The sequence below is a fragment of the Ipomoea nil genome, unplaced genomic scaffold, assembly GCF_001879475.1.
Source record: "Ipomoea nil cultivar Tokyo-kokei standard unplaced genomic scaffold, Asagao_1.1 scaffold1407, whole genome shotgun sequence".
Taxonomy (NCBI): domain Eukaryota; kingdom Viridiplantae; phylum Streptophyta; class Magnoliopsida; order Solanales; family Convolvulaceae; genus Ipomoea; species Ipomoea nil.
In genome coordinates, this window is record NW_017617835.1 from 2398065 (window position 1) to 2411149 (window position 13085).

Consider the following 13085-nt stretch of genomic DNA (forward strand, 5'->3'; position numbering starts at 1 on the left):
ATCTCAACCACAACTTCATCCCCGGGCCTTTCCCTGTAGCTCTCTACAATTGTTCAAATCTTGAAATCCTAGACTTGTCTTTCAACTACTTCAATGGCTCAATCCCCAGTGATATCAACCGGCTTTCTCCTCGGCTCACGGTTTTTAACCTCTCCTCAAACTCGTTAACTGATGGAATCCCAGCAGCCATTGGAGGATTAAAGCAGTTAAAAGAGCTTCAGTTTGCCGCCACCTTCTTGAGTGGATCTTTCCCGCCGGAAATTGGTGACTTGGTGAATCTTGAAGTTCTGACTTTGTACGAGAATCCCTTTGCACCGCAGGAGATCCCGTCAAGTTTTGCTGGATTGAAGAAACTGAGGAATCTATGGATCAAAAGTTCCAATTTGGTTGGAGAGATTCCTGAGAATATCATCGGTAACATGACAGCTTTGGAGTTCTTGGATTTATCTGGAAATAGTCTGAGCGGTAATATTCCCAACAACTTGTTTCTGCTTAAGAATTTGACAAAAGTTTACCTCCAGGTAAACAAATTGTCAGGTCCTATTCCACAGTCAGTTGAGGCCTTGGATTTGAATTGGATTGATTTTTCCAATAACACTTTAACCGACGAAATCCCTGAAGGCTTTGGGAAGCTGACAAAACTGGAGGGGTTGGTTCTGTTCATGAATCGATTATCAGGCGAAATCCCAGAAAGCATAGGTAGATTGCCAGCATTGTGGGATGTGAGGCTGTTCACCAACAATCTTTCAGGCGAAATTCCGGGAGATTTTGGGAAACATTCAAAGCTGCAAACTTTTGATGTTTCCACAAACAATCTTGTGGGATCATTGCCAGAGGGGCTGTGTGATAACAAGGTGCTTTCTAGCATCATTGCTTTTAACAACCACCTTACAGGTGAGCTTCCAAAGTCTCTTGGGGATTGTCAAACCTTGGGAAGTGTCCTAGTTGAAAAGAACCAACTTTCTGGAACAATTCCTGATGGTTTGTGGGGAGCTAGGAATCTGTCAAGGTTCTTGATTAGTGATAACTTGTTTACTGGTGAGCTTCCACGAAAGATTGCATCGAATGTGTCTCTAGTGGATGTTAGCAACAATCGGTTTTCAGGTGAAATCCCTGCTGGGGTTTCTTCTTGGAATAATCTTGTTAACTTCAAGGCAAGAGATAATCTGTTTACCGGTGAAATCCCTCAAGAACTGACGGTCCTGCAAAGGTTATCGGTTCTTTGGTTAGATGGGAATCAACTTTCTGGGAATTTCCCATCAGAAATTATCTCATGGAAGTCACTGACCTCCTTGAAATGCAGCAGGAATCAACTCTCTGGTGAAATCCCTTCAGCACTTGGTCTTTTGCCAAATCTTAATGAGTTGGACCTGTCTGGAAACCAATTTTCCGGGGAAGTTCCACCCGAGATAGGGCGTTTGAGGCTAACTTCACTCAACCTGTCTTCAAATCACCTCTCGGGGAGAATCCCGGGTGCTCTTGAAAATGCAGTTTTTGATAAGAGCTTCTTGAATAACCCCGAACTTTGTGCAGCCACCCCTTCAATTGGCCTCAGTATTTGCAAGCTGAATACCAAGAAATCGAATAGCAATTCAATCAGAGTCATAGCTATTCTTGGTAGCATAGCAGCAGCCTTGTTTCTAGTAGCCATTCTCTATATACTGTTTGGTTTAAGAAAGAGTAGGAAAGGAAAGCAAGGATTAGACCCAAATTGGAAGTTTACACCATTCCACAGGCTAAACTTCACAGAATCAAATATTCTGTCGAATTTAACAGAAGACAATGTGATTGGCAGTGGGGGATCGGGGGAAGTTTACCTCGTACAACCCTTACATCATACCGGTGAAAAAGTCGCTGTTAAGAGGATTTGGAATTGCAAGAAGCTGGATCGAAAGCTCGAGAAGGAGTTCGAAGCAGAAGTGGAGATACTTGGCACGATTCGCCACTCAAACATAGTGAAACTCCTGTGTGGAATCTCTAGTGAAGACTCTATGCTTCTTGTGTACGAGTACATGGAAAATCGCAGCCTGGATTTATGGCTACATCCAAAGAGAAGACCATATTTTTCAAGTCCCCCTTATTGCCAAATCCTGGAATGGCCAACCAGGCTACACATTGCCACCGGGGCAGCCCAGGGGCTCTGCTATATGCACCACGGCTCCTCCCCGCCCATCGTTCACAGAGATGTTAAATCGAGCAATGTGCTTTTGGGCTCCGAGTTCAATGCTAAAATTGCAGATTTTGGTCTGGCAAGAATGTTGATTAGGCCTGGAGAAGCTAACACAGTCTCAACATTGGCTGGCACTTTTGGCTACATTGCTCCAGGTAAAACCATCAAAGTCCTGACCCAATTAAATCGAGAAAATCACTATAGTCGATGATTAAATTAAACCAGTTTTTATTATGGTTTTCAGAGTATGCACACACAACTAAAGTGAACGAGAAGATCGATGTGTACAGCTTCGGGGTGATCCTTTTGGAGCTCGTTACCGGAAGGGAACCTAACCATGGCAGTGAAGAGTTATGCCTAGCTGATTGGGCACGGAAATACGTGCAAGAAGGAAAGCCCATAGCTGATGCAGTAGATGCAGATATCAAGAAGGCACAGTACTTAGATGAGATGCAATCTGTGTTCAAACTTGGGATATTCTGTACTGACATTTCTCCTTATAGAAGACCTACCATGAAAGAGGTCCTGGAAATCCTGCTAAAATTCAAGCGTCAATCGCCATATGCAGACAACGTAAATGGAAGTGATCGCGACGCTTCGCCACTCCTTAAACATTCAAGGAGTGGGAGGAGCTCAGAGAGTGAAGATGATGAGTTTAAGTTCATAGTGTGAAGGAGTCTAGAGTGTTTAAGATGAATACATTATACATATAGCTGTTCATAAAAGTATAAATGTAAATATGTATGTTTAGTTAGGTAGATTATTGCAATAAAACATGAATACAACCAACTCGGTAAATCAGCCTTGGTTATCATAGCTGACCGGCTCAAATCAAGAAAGTTGGGATTCAAACTCTATGACCTTGTGATTACAAGTTTGTATCCTTAGTTATCTAGAAGGCCACATCAATTTGCTATCATAAGCAATGGTAGAAGCAGACATCCAGGCAATTGTAGGATCAAGATTTCATCCAAATAGTGATGAGGATCAAGTGTGAACAATTTTATTCTTTGAGATGTTAACAGAGTTATACTTCGTCAAATTAGAATTTAGTAAAAGTCTAACTCGTTGTTAGGGATGGCAATGTGCCCCGTTCCCGTCTGGGAAAAATTTCGGGGATCGGAGACGGGGATACTCCTTCCCGCCCCGCCCGTCCCCGATTAATTATATATATATATATATATATATATATATATATATATATATATATATATATATATTAGAAATTTAGATTATTAGAGTTAGAATTTAGAAATTAGAAATTTAGAATTAGAACTTGAAATAATCATGTACTGTGTCAAATGTCAAATATGTAATGAATGTGAGTTACTGTGTATGAGTTTTGAATGTACATTACTGTAAGTTTTGTATGTATTGAGTTCTGAATTTTACATTATTTCATAGCATAAAGCATGTACTGTTTCAATTTTATTTTTTATTTTCAAAATTGTATTAGTTTAATATTTTAACTATGGGTTGATCAGGGATGGGGATTCCCCGTCCCCGCCAAATTTCCCGCGGGGACAGGGTCGGGATAGCGGGGACAGGGATGGGGAGTATGGTCCCCGCCCCGTTGGCCGTTGCCATCCCTACTCGTTGCTTGGGGTCTTCAACGTGATCTTGAAAAGTACGGTTGAAGTATTATTCACATTCTTCCAGAAGGCTGAACCCCATGAAGTACTATTCACATGGTTTTAGAGTTGCGTGAGAGATAAGTTCATTTCTCTTGTAACTCGTAAGAGTTTTTTTTTTTTTTTTTTTTTTTTTTTTTTTTCGTAAGAGTTAGGTGTTTCATTAGTGCGTAGTCTTTGGTAACCAACCCAAGGCCACATCATTGATGAGATGAGAGCAGATTAGGGTTCGTTTCTGGTAATTGGGTTTTTTTTGTTTGATTTTTTCGCACTTTGGTCAGAATAAGAGGGCAACAACGGTCCGAGATTGCAAGGTCAATGTAAATGTCTATTTTATCTTTATTTGAAATGGGAAAATTTTTCTCTGGTGAGATTTTGATGAAAAATTGTCCTGAAGGACCATTTTTGTAACAAAAATAATAGTGGACTGTAATTGCAAGATTTGAAAGTCGCAGATTAATCTTGATAGTGTCAGTATAGTCGTAGGACCAAAATTACTTTTGGAAAATGGAGAAAGCAAATTGGAATTCCTAATTCCGCTCCTATGTCTTAGATGTAGTCCCTTGTTTACACTGGTGATTGTGATTAGGATTTGAGACTAAAGTATCTTCCCTTCTCTGCCACGCTTCAAAGTCACTGCTAAATCTTCCGGTCAAAGCTGGAAAATAAATTAGTGGTTTTGGAAAGGATTACAAAATCCTTAAAACATTTTCTCTCAAACAATGATGGTAAGGTGTAACAGGAACAGAAATTAGATTGTGGGCAAGGAATAGAAAATATGTTGTGTAATAAGTTGCATTATTATTTTGCATATTTTGTGTCTGTGAGCGCCTTTTTTTTCTTTTTTTTTAGGATTAAGGCTCAAATTGGCCACTGAACGTGAAAATGCAATTAGACCACTGAACGAAAAAAAAATAAAATAAAAATGTAATTAGGTCACTGAACACTCCAAATGTATGCAATTTCACCTGATAGCAGGTTACCATCAATTTTAGCAGGTTACCTGCTTATGTGATAGCTGAGTTGGCATTTTTAATAAATTTTAATAATAAATTTTTAAAAAATTATTTATTAAAAAAAAAAAAAAAAAAAAAAAAAAAAAAAAAAGGGCGGCCACCGGCCACCCGTCGTTTTATTTTTTATTTTTATTTTTTTATTTAATTTTTTTTTAATTTTTTAAAAATTTTTTAAAAATTTTTTTAAAATTTATTATTAAAATTTATTAAAAATGCCAACTTAGCTGCTACGTAAGCATGGTAACCTGCTAAAATTGATAGTAACCTGCTATCCGGTGAAATTGCATATATTTGGAGTGTTCAGTGGCCTAATTGCACTTTTTTGAATGTTCAGTGACTTAATTGCATTTTTTTTTTCGTTCAGTGGCCTAATTGCATTTTCAAGTTACGTTCAGTAATCAATTTGAACCTTATTCCTAATTTTTATTTTATCTTCTTCTTTTTTCTTTTCCCTTTTAAGTTCTTTTCAATTTTACATTTGTATTTGCTCATGATGTATTGATTATCCACATTTATTTTTGGAAAATGGAGAGAGCAAATTGCAATTTCGTCTGAGATGTAGCTCGTTAATTGTTTACATCGGTTAGGATTTGAGAGTTCTTATAACCTTACATACACTTAGTCTTTCTAGTATTGCAATTAATTTCTCATGTATAATTTATGAATTATTACATAAAAGTGAAATTTACTCGTGCACACCACTAAATAGTGAATACGAGTTTTTCTTGTCATAAAAGACTAGTTTCTCATAGTGAATGTGAGTTTTTCTGGTAAAAAAAGATTGTTCACAAATGTGATGCACCTGTTGGATGCGCTTCGTTGCCCAGACGCTCAAAATTTTTATTTCTTTTTAATCTTAAAAATTGTACAAAAACATTTCCGTGTAGAAAGATTGGTCAAAGATGGAATAAAATCCTCTAGAAAAAAATACTCATAATGAGTGACAAAGAAGTAAGAAAAATATTACAATAATCGTACTTGAAAATTGATGATTATTATTATAGCCACCGTCAGATCATACTTTCTATGTGCACACAAGAAATTTAATACAAATCTTATCCTTAGACCATTTTTCTCATAAATGTCGTGAAAATTAATCCAAGCATATGATTCATGAACAAGGTTGGTCAGGGGTAGAATATAATGAAATTCTCTCTAGAAAAAGAATGGGCATAATGGTTGATGTTTTGATGATGAAATTGGAAAAAAGTACACATCGTGAGAATTCTGACAATGAACCCCCCTTAGACGGCAAATTATATTATGCACCGCGGTGCATAATCGATTATGCACCGCGCGTCTTTTTTTTTAAATGAAAATAAACAGTGTTTGTTTCCGCCGTTTCGCACCCTTTTGCAAAAAGTACCTCTGTTATTCAGTGTCATTTTGTATACACTGCAGTTTCAGTTCAACACAACTACAGTTTCATTTCGATATAACTATAGTTTCATTAGATATTTATAGACTCAAATATGTGAAAATGTTATTTAATTTTATTTTATATACACTATAGTTTCATTAAAACACAACTACATGATCATTTTGATATAATTACAACTTCATTGTACAATATACACTCAAATATGTGAAATGTTATTCAGTTTCATTTTATATACACTGCAGTTTCATTTCACTATAACTACAGTATCATTTTGATATAACTGCAGTGTCGGTTTAGATATACTGTAGTGTCAGTTGGTGTTTAATACACCAAACAAGCGGACTCCGTTAACTCTAACGGCGGGCCGTTTCTTTAATTAAATAAAACGACGTCGTTTTGACAGTGTCGGTTTAAACACACTGTAGTGTCTGGCGCGCGGTGCATAATCGATTATGCACCGCGGTGCATAATATAACGACCCCCCTTAGACAACCCTTAGACAAGTTGGAAGAATTTAAATCTTATGGTGTATAAATTTAGTAATATTATTTCCTACTAATTATCTATTACAGTATTCTATAAAGTATTACATTTATATTATAAAGTACTCCGAATTATATATTAATTTTAAAGCATTGATTATATCTATTATGAAATCACACTTTATTTAATGTAAATTGTCTATTATAGTGTTTCTATAAAATATATACTACATTTATACTATAAAGTATTATATATAAGACTTTAAGTATTGATGATATATATCTCCAATTCTAGAGAAAATAGTCAAATATGTCATTAAACTTTACTCGAAAGTGCAATTAAGTCTCTTAACTTTAAAAAGTGCAATTAAACACTCAAACGTGTCAAAATGAGCCAATTAAGTCTGGTTTACTGATAACCAATAGATTACAGGTAAAATTATGGCTGTTGATCACCATTCATGACCGTTAAAAAAAATTAAATTGTCAGTAGCTTTCTCCGGTCTTCTCCACCGGAGAAGATGACCGATCGACCAAACATTCGTCTTTTCTAGTGAAGAAGACGACCGGTCACGATCACCATTTTTTTTTTTTTTAATTCAAAGAGTCGTTGGGTTAGACGCACTAAAATGCTAAGTTTGTGTGTTTAATTGGACTTTTTTTAAAATTCATGGGTCTAATTGCACTTTAGAATAAAGTTCAATGACTTATTTGACCATTTTCCCTCAATTCTATTATGTTATTACTTTATTTTTTGTAATTTGTCGATTACAATTTTGCTATAAAGTACTACATTTATTATATAATAAAGTATATTATATATAAGACTTAAAGTATTGATTATATCTAAAATTTTATTATAACATATTTTTTATTAGTTTCAACCCGTCTCATATGAGACCAATTCATATTCTTTAATTAAGTTAAATTTATTGTTATATTATATTTTAAGGGTGAGTTAGAATTATAAGGATGTAAAAAATAATGATTGTGAATTATTAATATAGTGATATGATAATAAGATTTGCTTTAAAAAAGTAAAAAAATTAAGAGAGTATTTCAAGAACTTAAGTTAAATTCCTAGCTTACGCAACACCGCAGTGTGCGTCAGTGCGTCACAACATGATGTTATACATAATTTTATGACTTTACAAAGTCTAGCCGTGAAGTATGGTAAAAGGTTGTTGTTAAAGGTTTGAGTAGAAAGAATCCAGAAATGTATTAAGATTAAAAATTTAGGAAAATACTTTTCGTCAAATTAGGTCTTTTTCTCTTGACTATAATGATTTTTTTTTTTCCCTCTGAATGCCTAAATACGATAAAATTAAATTTGAAAAATGACTTTCCCAGATTTTCAAATGGACTCTAAGGACATGTTTTTTTTTTGTGTTAACCACACATTGTGGTCCAGGTCTTTCTCTGTCCGTTTAACGGTCCAGATCCACCCGGTTCGCTCCGAGAGGCACAGAAGCTGGCCCAAAGGGGATCGGCACTTGTGGGAATTGAACCCGGGTTATCCCAGAATTCTCCCCCACAAAGAGAGCTCATTTGCCACTTGAGCTACCCTGTTGGGTTACTAAGGACATGTTTGGTTCGCTAGAAAATATTTTTGCAAGGAAAATGTTTTCTATGAATTTGAGAAAAATTGATTTTTCTTTTGTTTGGTTTATGAAAAATATTTTCCTAAAAAATGTGGAACCCCTCCCACCTTGATATTTTGTTTTCCATGAAAAACAAGTAGGACATAAGTCTTTCATTCCAAAGTATGCTCCAATTTGCCTCAATCTTGAGAAAAATTTTGTTTATAATGGAAAAAGAAAATTAATTCAAATTAATATGTAAGCCAATAATTTCATGATAAAATTAATATAATGACTAAAAAATATGGTATGATTAATTAAATTGTAATAATATTTCTTTGATTAGTTTTAACAAGAGATTAACATATTTATAACGAAATTAGGACAATTTTGTCTAGTTAAAATGTAGCGTACAACATTTTAAACTTGACATACAAATCTATTAGCACATATAAGTTGGATTGACACATAATGTTTTTGGATAAAAAAAAATAAAATAAAATATATAATTATAACAATAATTAAATATGATACATATAATAATAAATTATCATAAAATATATATTTCCTAATAATAGAACTAATGGGCAAAAATAATAAATATGCTTGGGAATTTTAGAAAATCTAAAACTTGAGGAATCACATCACATCCCCTTCAAAATCTAACGTAGGTATGTTATTTTTCTTAGATAATGTTGTATTTCATATAGGAAGAGTAAGATAACATAAACTAAACATAGTAATGTAAAATTTCAAAACTCACATTCCTCTAGTTATATATGTTGCATACCTTAAACCAAACTCACATTTAGTGTGTTTAGTTCGGGTGATATGGCATTACCTAGGTAATGTGAACTTAGCTATCTACTTATCTTATATAACTTTGTTCAGTTCAAATAATATAATAACTTTCGGTAATGTAACATTATCGCCTTATAAGAAATTGAAGTAATGTAATTACCTACCTTTTCTTAGGTATTGTAACACTACTTTCAAATATATCGATTTTGCCTTTTGAATTACAAAAGTATTAATCTTTATCATCTTAGTCTAATAACCAATAACCTAGTTGCCAAGCACATTCAATTCATATGACACTTCTGTGACTCTCTTTAGGGGAAGGTCACATAATCAAACCCTTAATTTTTGAATAATGGTAGGCAATTTAGGTTTAAACCTAATGTAGTAATGTGCAATTGCCCTTTTTTACTTTGACATTTTTTTAAAATAATTTTGTTTACGCATTGAAAAGCACCTGAATTTTTAAAATTACGAAACATTTAAAGCAAAATTGAGAGTTTTTCATGTCGAAAACGCATAAACATGAACTAAACCCCATATATATGTGTGTGTATAATAAACATACCCCAAGGGTAACGTCACATCTAGACGTGAGTGTGTCTGTATATAAGGCAAGAGATTAGAGATGGAGAAAACACATCCATTCTAAGTAGGTTGAGATTGATCAACCCAATTTAATGCAAGCAATTTAAAAGTAGAATTTTAACCTTTTCCTCAAAAACCTTTTTCTTCCTACACAACAGCTTGATAGGTTAACAGATACAAGCAAGCTGCAAAACTCTCTTCCATGCCACCATTTCAAGAACCAAGCTTTTTTCATCCCAAATCAACCTCATAATGTCCAAACTAACCCCATCATCATCAACCCAAATCAACCTCATCATCCTCACACTTCTACTCTTCACTTTGCCCTTTTATGGAAACTGCCAGCCCAGTATCAATCCAGAGAGATCAATTTTGCTTCAAATAAAGCACCATTTTTCTAATCCATCCAATCTTTCCCACTGGAATTCATTGTCGGATCATTGTACTTGGCCGGAGATCACCTGTGGAGATGGCTCCGTCACTGGAATCCAGCTCGCCTTCTTAATGCTGAACCAAACCATCCCACCATCCATATGTGACCTCAAAAACCTCACCATTCTTGATCTCAACCACAACTTCATCCCTGGACCTTTTCCTGTAGCTCTCTACAATTGTTCAAATCTTGAATTCTTGGATTTGTCTTACAACTACTTCAATGGCTCCATCCCCAGTGATGTTAACCGGCTTTCTTCTCGGCTGATGGCTTTTAACCTCTCCTCAAACTTTTTCACTGATGGCATCCCACCGGCCATTGGAGGACTAAAGGAGTTAAAAGAGCTTCAGTTTGGCGCCACCTTCTTAAATGGCTCTTTCCCGCCAGAAATTGGTGACTTGTTGAATCTTGAAATTCTGGTTTTGGATGACAATGCCTTTCCGCCGCAGAGTATCCCGTCAAGTTTTACTCAATTGAAGAAATTGAGGAAACTATGGATCACAAATTCAAATTTGGTTGGAGAAATCCCGGAGAATATCGGTAACATGACAGCTTTGGAATTCTTGGCTTTATCTGGAAATAGTTTGCGCGGTAACATTCCGAGCAACTTGTTTCTGCTTAAGAATTTGACCACAGTTTACCTCTACGTAAACAAGTTGTCAGGTCCTATTCCTCAATCAGTTGAGGCCTTGAATTTGTATTGGATTGATTTTTCCAATAACACCTTAACCGGCAAAATCCCTGAAGACTTTGGGAAGCTTAAAAAATTGGAGGGGTTGGTTCTGTTCAGGAATCAATTGTCGGGCGAAATACCAGAGAGCATAGGTAGATTACCTGCATTGTGGGATGTTAGGCTGTTCACCAACAATCTGTCAGGTGTAATTCCAGCAGACTTTGGTAAACATTCGAAGCTGCAAACTTTTGATGTTTCCACAAACAATCTTGTGGGATCATTGCCAGAGGGGCTGTGTGATAACAAGGTGCTTTCTAGCATCATTGCTTTTAACAACCACCTTACAGGTGAGCTTCCAAAGTCTCTTGGGGATTGTCAAACCATGGGAAGTGTCCGAGTTGAAAAGAACCAACTTTCAGGTACAATTCCTGATGGTTTGTGGGCAGCTAGGAATCTGTCAAGGTTCTTGATTAGTGATAACTTGTTTACTGGTGAGCTTCCACGAAAGATTGCATCGAATGTGTCTCTAGTGGATATTAGCAACAATCAATTTTCAGGTGAAATCCCTGCTGGAGTTTCTTCTTGGAATAATCTTGTTAACTTCAAGGCAAGCAATAATCTCTTTACCGGTGAAATCCCTCAAGAACTGACGGCGCTGCAACAGTTATCGGTTCTTTGGTTAGACGGGAATCGGCTTTCTGGGAATTTCCCATCAGAAATTATATCATGGAAGTCACTGACCTCCTTGAAATGCAGCAGGAATCAACTGTCTGGTGAAATCCCTTCAGCGCTTGGCCTTCTGCAAAATCTTAATGAGTTGGACCTGTCTGGAAATCAATTTTCTGGGGAAGTTCCATCTGAAATAGGGCATTTGAGGCTAACCTCACTCAACCTGTCTTCAAATCACCTCTCTGGGAGAATCCCGGGTGCGCTTGAAAATGCAGTTTTTGATAAGAGCTTCTTGAATAACCCTGAACTTTGTGCAACCACCCCTTCATTTGGCCTCAGTATTTGCAAGCTGAATACAAAGAAATCGGATAGTGATTTAGTCAGAATTATAGCTATTCTTGGAAGCGTAGCAGCAGCCTTGTTTCTAGCAGCCATTCTCTTTTTGCTCTTTGTTTCAAGAAAGAAAGGGAAAATAACACAAGGACTAGTCCCAAATTGGAAGCTTACACCATTCCATAGGCTAAGCTTCACAGAATCAAACATTCTGCCAAATTTAATAGAAGACAATGTGATTGGCAGTGGGGGATCAGGGGAAGTTTACCTGGTACCCTTACATCAAACAGGTGAAAAAGTTGCTGTTAAGAGGATTTGGAATTGCAAGAAGTTGGATCGAAAGCTCGAGAAGGAGTTTCAAGCAGAAGTGCATATACTTGGAACAATTCGCCACTATAACATAGTAAAACTCCTGTGTGGAATCTCCAGTGAAGACTCTGAGCTTCTTGTCTATGAATTCTTGGAAAATCGCAGCTTGGATTTATGGCTCCACCCAAAGAGAAGATCATACGTTGCATGCCCACCTCATCACCAAGTCCTGCAATGGCCAACCAGGCTGCACATTGCCATTGGGGCAGCTGAGGGGCTCTGCTATATGCACCACAACTGCTCCCCACCCATTGTTCATAGAGACGTGAAATCAAGCAACGTGCTTTTAGACTCTGGGTTCAATGCTAAAATTGCAGACTTTGGTCTAGCAAGAATGTTGATCAAGCCTGGAGAAGCTAACACAGTCTCAACAGTGGCTGGCTCTTTTGGCTACATCGCTCCGGGTATGTTTAGATTCATTCACCGAAATCTCATAGTCTCTGCTATGGTTTTCAAGTTTCACTAAGGCCAAACATGCTAATGATTTGCTTTTATTGTGATTTTCAGAGTATGCACACACAACTAAAGTGAACGAGAAGACGGATGTGTACAGCTTCGGGGTGATCCTTTTGGAGCTTGTTACCGGAAGGGAACCCAACGATGGTGGCACTGCAGAGTTGTGCCTGGCTGATTGGGCATGGAAACACGTCCAAGAAGGAAACCCCATAGCCGAGGGACTCGATGCAGGTATCAAGAAGCCACAGTACTTAGATGAGATGAAATCTGTGTTCAAACTTGGCATCATCTGTACTAGCAAACTTCCTTCCACAAGACCTACCATGAAAGAGGTCCTGAAAATCCTGCATTGCAACCATCATTCTTGCATTGCTTCACCACTCCTTAAACATCCAGGGAGTGAGAGGACCTCAGAGAGTGAAGATGATGATGAATTTAAGTCCATAGTGTGAAGGACTTCAGAGTGTTTAAGATGAATATATAGCTACATACATAAATGTTTATTA

At 36.6% G+C, this 13085-nt stretch overlaps 3 protein-coding genes across 3 annotated transcripts in view; all 3 read left to right on the forward strand.

The window, feature by feature from the left end:
* LOC109186302 (receptor-like protein kinase 5) overlaps window positions 1-2900 on the forward strand; it is a 27567-nt gene extending 24667 nt beyond the window's left edge. Inside the window, exons 3-4 of the mRNA XM_019336226.1 lie at window positions 73-2325; window positions 2415-2900. Of these exons, the coding sequence (XP_019191771.1) occupies window positions 73-2325; window positions 2415-2842 (2681 nt within the window). The 3' untranslated portion in view covers window positions 2843-2900. The remainder of the gene's footprint in view (window positions 1-72; window positions 2326-2414) is intronic.
* LOC109186303 (receptor-like protein kinase 5) overlaps window positions 1-2932 on the forward strand; it is a 35624-nt gene extending 32692 nt beyond the window's left edge. Inside the window, exon 3 of the mRNA XM_019336228.1 lies at window positions 2887-2932. The gene's annotated coding sequence lies outside the window, so the exon portion shown is untranslated. The remainder of the gene's footprint in view (window positions 1-2886) is intronic.
* LOC109186231 (receptor-like protein kinase 5) overlaps window positions 1-13031 on the forward strand; it is a 13500-nt gene extending 469 nt beyond the window's left edge. Inside the window, exons 2-3 of the mRNA XM_019336158.1 lie at window positions 9842-12527; window positions 12631-13031. Coding sequence (XP_019191703.1) covers window positions 9899-12527; window positions 12631-13031 — 3030 coding nt within the window. The 5' untranslated portion in view covers window positions 9842-9898. The remainder of the gene's footprint in view (window positions 1-9841; window positions 12528-12630) is intronic.
* The last annotated feature ends 54 nt before the right edge of the window (window positions 13032-13085 follow it).